At 38.3% G+C, this 13,447-nt stretch overlaps 1 protein-coding gene across 1 annotated transcript in view; it reads right to left on the bottom strand.

The window, feature by feature from the left end:
* Positions 1-1,948: 1,948 nt before the first annotated feature.
* SLC15A5 (solute carrier family 15 member 5) overlaps positions 1,949-13,447 on the bottom strand; it is a gene marked incomplete at both ends in the record, with an annotated part of 78,816 nt that continues 67,317 nt past the window's right edge. The window contains 2 exons of the mRNA XM_080663120.1: positions 1,949-2,096; positions 9,232-9,340. Of these exons, the coding sequence (XP_080519246.1) occupies positions 1,949-2,096; positions 9,232-9,340 (257 nt within the window). The remainder of the gene's footprint in view (positions 2,097-9,231; positions 9,341-13,447) is intronic.

Below are 13,447 nucleotides of genomic sequence, written 5' to 3'. Positions count from 1 at the left end.
TTTCTTTTTTTTCCCCCACTTGTCCTTAAAACAAGCCAATGAACAAAATATTGTTTGAGTAAGAGAAACACCCGGTGCTTTACAGCTGCTCTTTTGCAATAAAAAATGCATATCATACCTAATCAAGATGAATAAATCTTTTATTCTACAGATCTAAAACAATTTAGGTATACACAAGGGAGGGCGCTTAATTGCAGAATCATTTGCAATCGGCTGATAAACCCGCCTATCCTATCCAACATCAACAGTCCTGGAAGGCAGTGGTGCTTGCTCAAACTTTGGGAAGCTTACAAATAATTCAGGTGTGTTTGTTTAGACCACTGATTCTTGGAAAAAGATTGGAAATAAGGCAGTCTGTGGTGGGGGCTAGAAGGTTTGCCCAAAGCAGATGGTCTTCAATCAAACTTGGACATGCACTGCTACAAAGATATGTGGTGGTGGTTTTATTTACTTTTTTAGAAAACGAGTTTTCACATATTTTTGCCTTTAGGAAAAGTCTCTTCTGGAAGACAATTTTCTGAATGTGTTTGAATTGGTAGCAATGGTGACCCAAAGATGTCATTTGGGCTTGCCGCTCTGTTGACTAATGAGTTTGCCGACCACTGGACTAGACTAAATGTTATCGTGTAGTTGGAAGCTGTGAGGATTAGGCAATTGTGGCATATTGTGTGCAAAGAGGTAAAGGGTAGTATATGACAGTGGTCGGAAAACTCATTAGTCAACAGAGTGGCAAACCATGACTCATGAGCCGCATGTGGTTCACGAGCCGCGGTTTGCCGACCACTGGGTTAGGGGATCCCATAAGCATCTCTATCTGATTTGACCTGTTGCCCTCCTCTCAGAACTCATTTACCTTCCTTAATTTTTTTCTTTCCTTTAGTCCCAATATTTGCACCATTTACATTTATTTTACAACTTCTTCAGCATGTGGGTATCTGCTCTTTGTTAAGATCTTTTATTTTAGTAACATTGCTTTTCAATTCTGAGAAAATTTCCTTAGTTCACATATAGATAGTGTAACATTAAGATCCACTATAGTCAAATCATCAGTAGATTTAGTATTTTCTCAGACATAGTATACAATCACAATGCCTCGCATATAATAAATGCTCAATAAATATATTAGAAGAATATAAGGAACATACTGTTATTCTTACTCTAATGGCACATTTAAACTCCAAAAAATACCACATATGTTGCTTTTAATGGCTGAACCATTGTAAAAAGCTGTGAAATATTGTGATGTATAGGAAACTGTCATTTTGTTGTTGTATTCACTTAGACTTTGAAATCACTGTATTAATTCTTTTTTAAAAATATATTTTATTTATTTTTTACAGAGAGGAAGGGAGAGGAATAGAGAGTTAGAAACATTGATGAGAGGGAAACATCGATCAGCTGCCTCCTGCACACCCCCTACTGGGGATGTGCCCACAACCAAGGTATATGCCCTTGACCGGAATCAAACCTGGGACCTTTCAGTCCGCAGGCCGACGCTCTATCCACTGAGCCAAACCGGTTAGGGCAGTGGTCGGCAAACTCATTAGTCAACAGAGCCAAATATCAACAGTACAACGATTGAAATTTCTTTTGAGAGCCAAATTTTTTAAAATTAAACTTCTTCTAACGCCACTTCTTCAAAATAGACTCGCCCAGGCCGTGGTATTTTGTGGAAGAGCCACACTCAAGGGGCCAAAGAGCCACATGTGGCTCGCGAGCCGCAGTTTGCCAACCACTGGGTTAGGGCTACTGTATTTATTCTAATGCATAGCATATTAAAACAAAACCATACTAATTTATTAGAGTCACAGTTAGTCTTTGTAAATATACACAAATAGTATTCATAAAGGCACTCCATATGTCTCAGCTCAAACTAAAATGCATAAAGTGTTCGCTGAGAAAAACAATGAATACTTTGCTCATAAGACAGGTGGAGTCAAATACAGTTTCATAGGGCTGTCTCCCAGAGATCAATACTGGAAGAAAATTCCCGTGTACTGCCATAAAATTTCGGATACTTTTCATGGAGGAGAAGCGTTTCTTCAAGATGACTTCCACTGATGTTCTGGGCATTAAAATGATTTAGATTACAATATCTAAAAAATAAAGAAAGAAGGCTTTTTTTTTTAGGACCAGATGTAGATGACTTGATAAATCATTTGCTTTCCTCCTGTGCTTGTGTACCTTTTATTATGGGGCCATAGATACTGGCACAACAGTGATGATTATTTAAGAGCACTGCTCACCAAAAAGTCTTTTATAACCAACCAAAGGAGGTTTAGTGCATATGAAGGTGTCTCATAAGGACCTTTAGGTGGTGCTCTTTCACAACATGCTGTGAGTCTGACAGTGAGAAAGTGAAGTGTGAAACCCTGTCACCTTCACAGATTTGGAGGCAGCCAGGGTTCATGAGAAAGGTTCATCAGATGCAGTGGGGATTTGTAAAGTTGATGCTGAGACTATGTGGAAAACATCATTGTTGAAGAAGAAATCCATGAATATATTTCTAGAATGTGTGCCTTCTACCTTGACCCAAGAAAGACCTGGCTTTCCCGAGTGTCTTCGAAGTGCCAAGTACCATGCTAGGGTACTAACTATACTCACCCCCAACTTACTGAATTCTCCCGACAGCCCTGGAAAGATGGAATCATCCCATTTCACAGGTATGGAAACTGACGTTCTAAAAGGTGAGATAAACTTGCTTAGGGTTCATATGAATAGTAGTTGGCAGAGTCTGGATTTGGAATCAGAACACATTTCTACTTGGAGTCCAGGCCTTTTCCTTCTATGTCATGCTGCCTCTAAAGACAAACAATTTTCTTAAACACTTTTGAGTAAGCCTCAGGAGGATAGGAATCTAAGACTACTTTATTCACTGCTTTTTCCTAGTGCCTTGATCAGTGCCTGGTACATAGCAAATGTCCAATATATATTTATTGAATGAACAAGTGAATATGGATTATAAGTCCAATTTTATCAAGAGCATATCAACTTATGGGATAAGACATCTATTTTGACTTATGAAGGTTTCCAAAACTGATTTCACCTTCTTTTCCTTCCTAATATGTTGCTGAAAATAACTGTAAGAGAAGAATATTCATGGGCATTTATATCTGACTTATGTCACTTTCAATTGTTATAGGTTATACACAGAAGATTACTGGCATCATTGACAAAATAAGTGCAATGATAGACATAAACTTGATAAGATGTGTTTTACAACATCTTATATAATAAAAGGATAATATGCAAATCAACTGAATGGCAGAATGACCGGTCGCTATAATGCACAATGACCACCAGGGGGCAGATGCTGAAAGCAGGAGCTGCCCCCTGTGGTCAGTGCGCTCCCATAGGGGGAGCGCCACTCAGCCAGAAGCCAAGCCTAAGCCGTCAGTTGGACACCCCCCGAGGGCTCCCGGACTGCGAGAGGGTGCAGGCCAGGCTGAGGGACCCCCTTTTGCCACCTCCCCTGAGAACATCTATAATATCTGTTAATGTTAGCATCCAGTGAGGGATATGTATTGATATTAAGTACTATAGAAATGTTTATCTAATATTTTTCAGCAAGAAGAAGATTTTTTTTTTCTGTCTACTTATGTCACCCACAACCTGGAGAGCCTCAGGTATGACATGTCACTATTTCTCTATTTCAGATTTATTTGAGGAGACTCTATACAAAGTTAGAAAGCTCTTGTTTTTTGTTTGTTTATTGTTGTTTTTTGCTTTTGTTGTTGTTGTTTTGTACAAATTAAAGGTAAGTTTGGCCTGACATTCATGGGTAAATCATAACTGTAGTCAGGTGATATCTCAGTGACCCTGACAAGATTAGGATGGATTGCGGACTTACGCCAGGATGGCATCACACTAATATAAACTTGTTGGTGGGGGTGCCCTCTGGTGCTAACACAGACCTAATGACACCTGTATATTGATGAGGATGATGTTTCATAATTAATCCACTGTCCTAAAAATCTTGGGGGAAAAGAATAGGCCGGGACTGTCCTGTTCTTGATAGATGTGCCATTGCTGTTATCTGGCTCTGAACACCTTTGGGTTTGGTAAAAACTGAATTGTGATTGGATGTGTATTGTGATCAAACACTATCTGACTCATAAATAATGTTTCCACAATACTGTCCCTGAGACACCTGTGTTTACTCCTGTTTCTTTGCATACTTGTTGCTCGTTAGCATTTGACAATAAATATCAGTATAGAAATAAATCAGAGTCACGTACTTCTCCCTGAGGTCACTGATATTCCCACCTTAATTTCCATGCAGTTTCTTGCCTAGATCTTCTGAGTTGGTCCATTTTATCCCAATGGGCAACACATACCCAAGGCAATATGTGCCTTTGCTCTAATAGTTGGTTCTAGCTATTTAATCTATGTAGGCAAATTTTCCAGACTCTCTCTTCTTCTAATATGTGACACTCATTCTTTCCCTTTGGAGTGGCTGATTAACAGATGATGGTGGTTATAGTCACTTTAATGGAAGTGACTGGTTTCCTACCTACCTACGAGAGTGAAGGGGTTGTCAGAAAGAGAGAGAGAAAAAGGGAGAGAGGGAGAAAGGGAGGGAGGGAAAGAGAGAGAGAGAGAGAGAGAGAGAGAGAGTGAGAGAGAGAGAGAGAGAGAGAAATTGTTGTTCCACATAGTTATACAGTCATTGGTTGACTCTTGGATGTGCCCTGATAGGGGATTGAACCTGCAACCTTGGCATGTTGAAATGACGCTCTAACCAACCAAGTTACCTGGCCAGGGATCTTACTTTAGTTTTTTAAGTACAGTGTAACAGGGAAGTGGTAGATATAAAATGAGGTTATCTGTGTGTATCTAGCATGCTAAGACACAGGAATGCTCAACACATGGAAAATTATTTTATCCCCTTCCTGCTTGTTTTATCCTCTCTCTCTTTTTTTTCCTTCCCTTAAAAAGTATGCATTAGAGGAGAAACCAAGATGGCGGCATAGGTAAACACCTAAACTGCTGCCTCACACAACAATATCAAAACTGCAACTAAAAGACAAAACGGACACCATCCAGAACCACAGGAAAGCTGGCTGAGTGGAAATTCTACAACTAGAAGAAAAGAGGAAGCACATTGACACTCAGAGGAGCTTCAAAAGGCTGAGGTATGGAAACTCGCACATGGAGAGGAAGGGCGGCTGTATGCACAGGTGGCTGAGTGCACGGCTGACTTTCTAAAGCGGGAGGGAGAAGGAAGCTCCCAACTGCACTGAACTCCAGTCCCAGGCGAGACGCTGGGAAACCAGACTCATTCGGGGGGGATCTGGACTGTCAGGAAAAGAGAAAGCACACTGAGACTTGGGAGCTGCGGAAGGCAAAGGTCAGGAGGCACACACGTGCAGAGAGGACTGACTGCTGAATGCACGGGAGGCTGAGTGCACAGCTGGCTTTCTAAAGCAGGAGGGAGACGGAAGCTCCCGACTGTGCTGAACTCCAGTTCTGGGCAAGTTTCTGGGAACCCTGACTCATTTGGGGAGAAACTGGACTGTCTGGCAGCGGGCAAAACTCGAGGGCAGCTTTCTCTCAGAGGTGCTTGCAGTGATTACTGAGGGACACTGAGACCCAGTGGCCTCATAAGGCAGGGCTAACGGGAAACCAAGGCTGTCTGCTCCGCCCTGAAACTCCACCCCATCCAAGCTGAGCACAGAGGCTTTTGCAATTTTGCAAGTCTTGTCTCATAAGAGTGTCTCCAGCACAGAAGTTCTCCCAGCATAGACACAGCTGATTCACACAGCCAATTGGCCTGGAGGTCAATTCCTCCCAGTGATACCAACAACAATCAAGACTTAACTACAACAAGGCTGAGCACACAGTCCACAAAGGGGTGCACCAAGAGTGTCCACCTCAGGTAACTGGGGAGGCTGAGCCACTGGGCCATACAGGACACCTAGCACACAAAGTTACTCTACCAACTCAGGGAAGCAGTGAAAATGCAGAGACAAAGAAACATCACAAATTAAAGAAATGGAGGAAAACAAACGACTGGATATAGAGTTCAAAACCACGGTTATAAGGTTTTTTAAGAATTTCCTAGAAAAAGCCGATAAATTTAGCGAGAACCTCGAGGATATGAAAAAGGACCAACTAGAAATTAAACATACATTGACTGAAATAAAAAATATTATACAGAGACCTAACAGCAGACTAGAGGACTGCAAGAAATCAAGTCAAAGATTTGAAATACAAAGAAGCAAAAAACACTCAGCCGGAAAAGCAAAAAGAAAAAAGAATCCAAAAATTTGAAGATAGTGTAAGGAGCCTCTGGGACAACCTCAAGTGTACCAACATCAGAATTATGGGGGTGCCAGAAAAAGAGAGAGAGCAAGATACTGAAAACCTATTTGAAGAAATAATGACCGAAAACTTCCCCCATCTGGTGAAAGAAATAGACTTACAAGTTCAGGAAGCGCACAGAACCCCAAACAAGAGGAATCCAAAGAGGACAACACCAAGACACATCATAATTAAAATGACAAGAGCAAAAGACAAAGAGAGAATATTAAAAGCAGCAAGAGAAAAACAGTTAATTACCTACAAGGGAGCACCCATATGACTGTCAGCTGATTTCTCAACAGAAACTATGCAGGCCAGACGGGAGTGTCAAGAAATATTCAAAGTGATGAATAGCAAGAACCTACAACCAAGATTACTCTACCCAGCAAAGCTATCATTCAGAATTGAAGGGCAGATAAAGAGCTTCACAGATAAGAAAAAGCTAAAGGAGTTCATCAACACCAAACCAGTATTATATTAAATGCTGAAAGGTATTCTTTAAGAAGAGGAAGAAGAAGAAAAAGGTAAAGATAAAAATTATGAACAACAAATACATGTCTATCAACAAATGAATCTAAAAATCAAGTGAATAAAAAATCTGATGAACAGAATAAACCGGTGAATATAATAGAATCAGGGGCATAGAAAGGGAGTGGACTGACAATTCTTGGGGGGAAAGGGGTGTGGGAGGTGCGGGAAGAGACTGGACAAAAAGCGTACACCTATTGGTGAGGACAGTGGGATGGAGATAAGGGCAGAGGGTGGGGTGGGAACCAGGTGGAGGGGAGCTATGGGGGGAAAAAAGAGGAACAATTGTAATAATCTGAACAATAAAGATTTATTAAATTAAAAAAAAGTATGCATTAAAAGAGAAAAGAGATGAAGAAGATTTAGTAAGAATCAGATTCTTTCTAAGTAAACCCTATACTATCATTTAGTTCGTTCTCATCCTCGGTTCCTCTAATCTCTGGTGCTTTGTATATTTTTAGTTTTGCCTCCTCTGCATCCCACTTCTTTATGGTAACTCATTTGCTTGACAACCACAGAGAAAGAATCACACTTACATATTTTAATTTGAGCACTAGATGTTAGCTTCATGTAGACTGGTGCTTTGCTTTTTTCAATTCTATTTTTCTAGTTCCTGGAACAGTGCTTGGTATGTTGGTTGAATGAATGGATGAATGAATAATTGAGTAGCTCCCTGAGCTGATAGTCTCTGGTTCCAGGGCTAGTTCTACCTGAACTCAGCTCATAATCACGGTCATCTTGGCCACACATCAGCATGAGTCTAGAAGAATAAAAAGGAGGAAAAGGGGATCATAGAGCAGAGTATGAGGCCATTATTATTAATATTACTAACTTTCTGAGCACTTACTCATCCTTACAACTTTACAATTGCTATTCTTATTGTTTGCATTTTACAAAAGAAAAAACTGAGGTTTAGCAAGGTTAAACAGCTCGCTGAAGTTAGTACAGCTAAGTTGTGGGACTGAATTCAACTGGGCTGACCTTAGAGATTGCCTATTAAACTACTCCAAAATAGACAAGGGTCAAATCTTACAAGTGGGAGAAAAAGCAAAAATTGAGAAATAATACAGGCTTGTGAGAATTGGCAGATGGGCATCAGTTATGTGTTTGGAGCCAATGGATGGAGGGGAAAGAGACCTTGCTTCAACTTCAGTTTTTGTTGCTGAGTCTATTTTTATTACAAAGCTGAGGACATTCTTGCTGAATCCTTCTGCAAGACTGATTTTCTTATTTTATTTTTAATTTTAGAATGAAATAGGCATTTTAGGGAAATCATACATTGTGGAGGGTCAATTTGATAACATACACCGTGGAAGGAAAGAAATGATGAAACTCATGTAGCCATTCAGATTTTTTTCATTTGATTTTTGCCTCTTTATTTTATTTTTATTAAATATATTGGGGTGACATAGGTTAAGAATATTATATAAGTTTCAAGTGTACAGTTCTATGATACATCCTCTGTGTGATTTGACCACTAATCCCGCCTCTCTCATATACTGGACCAAATGCTCCATGAGAGCAGGATCATAGGTGGCACTCTGTATTATTGACTCACTGACTTTGTATCCTTCTAGTTGACCACAGTACCTATCACTGACTGATGTTCCAAAGGAAACTTACTAGATGGGTAAAAGGATGATTTAGGCAAGGGAGAAGTGATAATGGATGGGATAAACATGATTAAATGGATAAGTGAATGGAGGGAAGTGAGGAAAACAAAGATCTGTTTTATTCCCACTATGTGGCAGGTATTATGCTAGAACCTTTATAAGACTTTATGTCCCTAAAGCCCATAAGAGGTCATTATTATTGTCTTTATTTTTACATGTGTAGAGATGAGAGAGAGAGAGAGAGAGAGAGAGAGAGAGAGAGAGAGAGAGAGAGAGAGAGAGAGAGAGAGAGACACTGGCAATGGATGAATGGTAGATGAAACATATTAAGCCACTGAAGGGTCTCAGGTGACTGGCTAAATGATTTTCCCAGTTTGTTATTGACCTTGAAATGGTCACTGCTGATTCAAAGGCCTGAATGGAATTGGAATCTTAAGCATCATTAGATTTCTAGCTATTTATTTAATGATACTTGCTTTTAATGATAATGATTCATTCTCTTTTATTACCAATATAGTTATTTCTAATTCTAAAGTAGTACTACGTAATGGAGGAAAAAAGTTTTGCTTTAGAACATCTTGTAGAATCAACTAAAGAACGGTTTTTATTATAAGGATCGATGGAAAAAGTGAATTCTAAATGGCACAGTTCTGGCTCTGAATAATCTGTTAGATTTCTCTAATATGCTAATTGGTCCAGTCATGGCATACAGGATTCCCATTGGCTCAGTGATGGTTCCCAGGTCAATATTTCACGAACTCAGAAATCTTACCATACACATAGTTACCTTTGTGAAATACTCCAGAATCCCAGGACGTTCAACAATGTTAATGATGCCAAGAAGAAGAAGAAGCTCTCTAAATTGCCTTTGTTTAATGCGTTTGGAAACCAATTGCCTGTTTGGAATAAGTGTAATTGTTATTCAACAGCAGAGTTGTAAGTTTCTGTGAATATTTTATCATTCCACAATTCATAGAGTTTATTTGCTTCAATAATACCTACAAAGCAAAAAAGCTCATCTGAAACTCATTGTCAAAATTTATTTAATTCTGTAAATAACAGTAAAATGACAAGCAAAGCACCCAAGGTCAGAAAAACTTAATTTACATAACACAGCGTAAGTGCCAGAAGAACTGGGCTGTAAAAGTAACCCTGATTATCCTATTAATTTGCAGGAACCACATTTGTCTTATTCCTGTCTAGTATGTAGAACAGTGGCTGGCATGTAGGGATTGTTTAGTAAATATACATTAAATGAATGAAAAATATTTGCCAAGACCAGGTAGTTTGTTGCATATGCTAATTGTAAGGTTATCGAGATAATATGTATAGATGCCAGATGTTACATTATTTTGACAACTTAGATAAATCTAGTGTTATCTTATAATTACTTGCAATCTGGTTGTCAGGAAGATATTTTCTGAACTGGTGAGTATTCCTTCAATTTAATACTTCTAAATACTTCCTTCTGATCAAACTGGTATATATGAAACTATTAAATAAGTAAATATGAAATTATTTAGGATTCAAGGTAATTGTTTTTATTTTGCTTATAAATTTTGATTTTTGCTTTGGATCTTTGCTATAACTCTCTCTCTCATTCCATATCCAAATCTCTATCTCTATCCTTCTATCTTTATCTTTCTATCTCTGTTATCTCTATCTCTAGCTATACCTATATAATCTATTTACATCTATATCAATATCTCTATCTGTGTATCATCTTTTTCTCTACACAGTTTTTCTTCAGTGAGTTTGAGATATTATTTAATACATTGTATGAAATATACTATATTATATTATATATGCAATAGTTATTCTATGTAATGCCTTTAAAACAGCAATGGGATCCTAGTATTAACAAATACATTGCAGATATATAATATTTTAGAATGTTTAAAAGGGTGTTCAAAAGAGAGAGCTTCAATTCAATTGGGGTTCTGCATGTGCAGAATATTTTCAAATAACGAGAACAGAAATTGATCATCTTTGAAAAGTCAGATGTCAAGGTTTCTGGCATTTTATTATTATTTTTTTAATAGGAGCAGCTCCTACAATGGGTTGTGAAGAGGGTATAGGATCAGAGCAATCAGTCTATATGCCAATAGACTTGATTTTCAGTGCCATCATTGGCACATGGATTGTGGGTTGCTTCCTGAACTAGAAAATGGTTCTTGGCCTCTCCCTTGACAGTGCATACTTTTAAATGGGATTTGAATTAAATGCTCTGTTCAAGGTTGATAGTCAGCAAGTGCATAAGTATGACAGTTGTGATTAATTGTGCCACTTCCCATTTAAAGCTGTTTCTCCTCTGTCATTTAACTTCTCAATGACTATTATTATGGATCAACCATGAAAATTAGCTTTTGTCCATTATAGTCTTGGACCTATAAATGAAATGTGGTATTGAGTTTAAAGCTATTTTGTAAGTTCTACTTTCCCATTTTATTAATTTGTGTTCCATTACAATAGAAATTTATGGTTTTATTGCTATATTGACATGATGCCTTCATCTGATATTTAGGAGCAGTTTCACTGAATATTTTTCTCTATGTCTGGCCATTGAATATTTTGTAGCCCTCTTAGTGTGTGTGTGTGTGTGTGTGTGTGTGTGTGTGTGTGTGTGTATTTGTAGAAACTAAGCATTTGATTGTACTTAAATGAGGGGAGTTGGAGTGGAAGTCCATGTTGAGATAACATCACACATATTTCGAGAAAGAACTAATCCATCCTGCTAAGCCTATTTGAACAGTCTTATTTTCTTATTTCTCTTGAATTAATATCCCAATCATATTTCTGCCCTTTTCATTTCACATCAGCACTTTGCATGTCATTCGATTATATCATTTGATCACTGTGTTTCTCTGGCTAGAGTAAGAGGAGTTTGCACAGAGTATGCGATGCCTCAGAATTAACATGACATTAATTCTTCTTGGAGCATGAATTTTGGTCCATAGTTATAATTGGAAAGACTATCTTTACATTATAACAAAGTCAGATGAAAGAAAAGAGTATAAATTCTATAAGGTCTTTAAAGATAAAACAATACTTCTAAAATTGTGTAATTAGAGCAAATACTGGTTTATTGGGAGACAGCACCAGACCCTGGGACATGCCAGTATGCTTTTGTTTGTCACTGGGGATACTGAGGTGGCCATAGATGAGAAGCACTATGACTTGGTATTATGGGCATTTAGGGTGACAGAAGAATGTCTTACTAGAAAGGCTAGAGAAAGACAGTGGAAATTTTTGAGTAACACAAAATAATCTGTGAGTGGAGTTATTTAAAAATAAAATGAAAGGTTGCCCTATCACCTATCCAAAGTCCTGATAACACTCTTATATTCCTCCTTAAATATCATTTTTCAGAGTTCAGCTTTCTTCCTAATGCTGATCTTCACGCTAGCCCTATATTTTTGCCTTACTTAGCTATAATTTAACATTCTCTGTGTAGCTAATTTACATGCTGAGCTTCAAGGTAAAGGGAACCATCACCTGAATTGATAGCGTGGAACAAACATTAGCATCAAATTGGAAAGAGAGATTCTTTATAAAACCTAAAAGTTGCTTTATTTATATAGAGATTATCTATCTATACAAAGAGGTAGCATTTGGGTATAAAAAAAGCTATAGAAAGAGCATGGGCTTTGGAGTCAGAGGGTCTTTGGGTGTCAATATTGTCTATTATTTAACAGTTTTGTTGTTGGGCATTTTCCCAACTCGACCACTTTAGCCTCGATTTCTTTTTTCTAAAATGACAATAATAGCTCTCTCACTGAGCTGTTATGGGAAGTAAAAGAGATAATAGATGTCAGCAGTTGAACACAGAGGAGGCAGTCTGTAAACATTAGATTATCTCCTCCCCACCCTGACTTTTAAGATAGCTCATCCAAAATCAGGTAGCCTGAGCTTGATCTTGGGCCCATTTCCTGTCAGATATTTCTCCATCTTCTGTGTGCTACACTTTTTTCTTTTTATCATTATCCCAGGACTGGTTGTAAAATGTTCCATTTAACAGTGTCAGTTGACTCAGCTCTTAGGTACTATAATTTTATTTTAGTAGCTTATAAACTTTTATTGTCATAATTCACATTTGTGCCATTTTTCATCTGCCATTTCTAGTAGCTGATGGAAATCAGGAGTATCCTTGTAAAAGGAGATAAAGAGAACACTTTAGGTCTAGAATGGAACTAACCAAACTTCTTCAAATCTTAAGGTTGGTTGGATAGGAAGATTAACAACATGAGAAAAAATGTGCCCTATAAAGGGAACAGTAAGTGACATTTGTTAATGCTCACAGGGAACCCCAGTTAAACATTTTAATGTTATAACCAGCTAGTTAATAATGAGGTTAGATCACTGAAATAATACCACATACAAAATATTTGTTCAGAAGTCCCCCAAATATTTCTTGTTCAGTTATAGTTATTTGTTAATTTTAAAAGAAACCCCAAAAACTAATTTGAAAGAATATATGCACCTCTATGTTCACTGCAGCGTTATTTAATATAGCCAAGATTTGGAAGCAGCCCAAGTGCCCATCAGTTGATGAGTGGATATAAAAGTTGAGGTACATGTATACAATGGAATACTACTCAGCCATAAAAAAAGAGAAGGAAATCTTACCTTTTGCAAGAGCATTGATGGACCGGGAGAATATTATGCTAAGTGAAATAAGCCAGTCAGAGAAAGACAAGTATATGATTTTGCTTATGTGTGGAATCTAGTGAACAAAATAAACTAATTCATGCACTTGTGGTGGGGGAGGGAGTGGGCCTAAGCCAGCCGTGGGCAAACTACGGCCCGCGGGCCGGATCTGGCTGTTCTATCCGGTTCTCTTGCTCTCCCCTCCGCTCCTTTACTTTGAATTTATATTAGTTCACACAAACACTCCATCCATGCTTTTGTTCCGGCCCTCCGGTCCAGTTTAAGAACCCATTGTGGCCCTCAAGTCAAAAAGTTTGCCCACCCCTGGCCTAAGCCATCAGTTGGACATCCCCTGA

This window comes from Plecotus auritus, assembly GCF_963455305.1.
Source record: "Plecotus auritus genome assembly, chromosome: 3".
Taxonomy (NCBI): domain Eukaryota; kingdom Metazoa; phylum Chordata; class Mammalia; order Chiroptera; family Vespertilionidae; genus Plecotus; species Plecotus auritus.
This window is presented reverse-complemented; position numbering and strand designations above follow the sequence as displayed.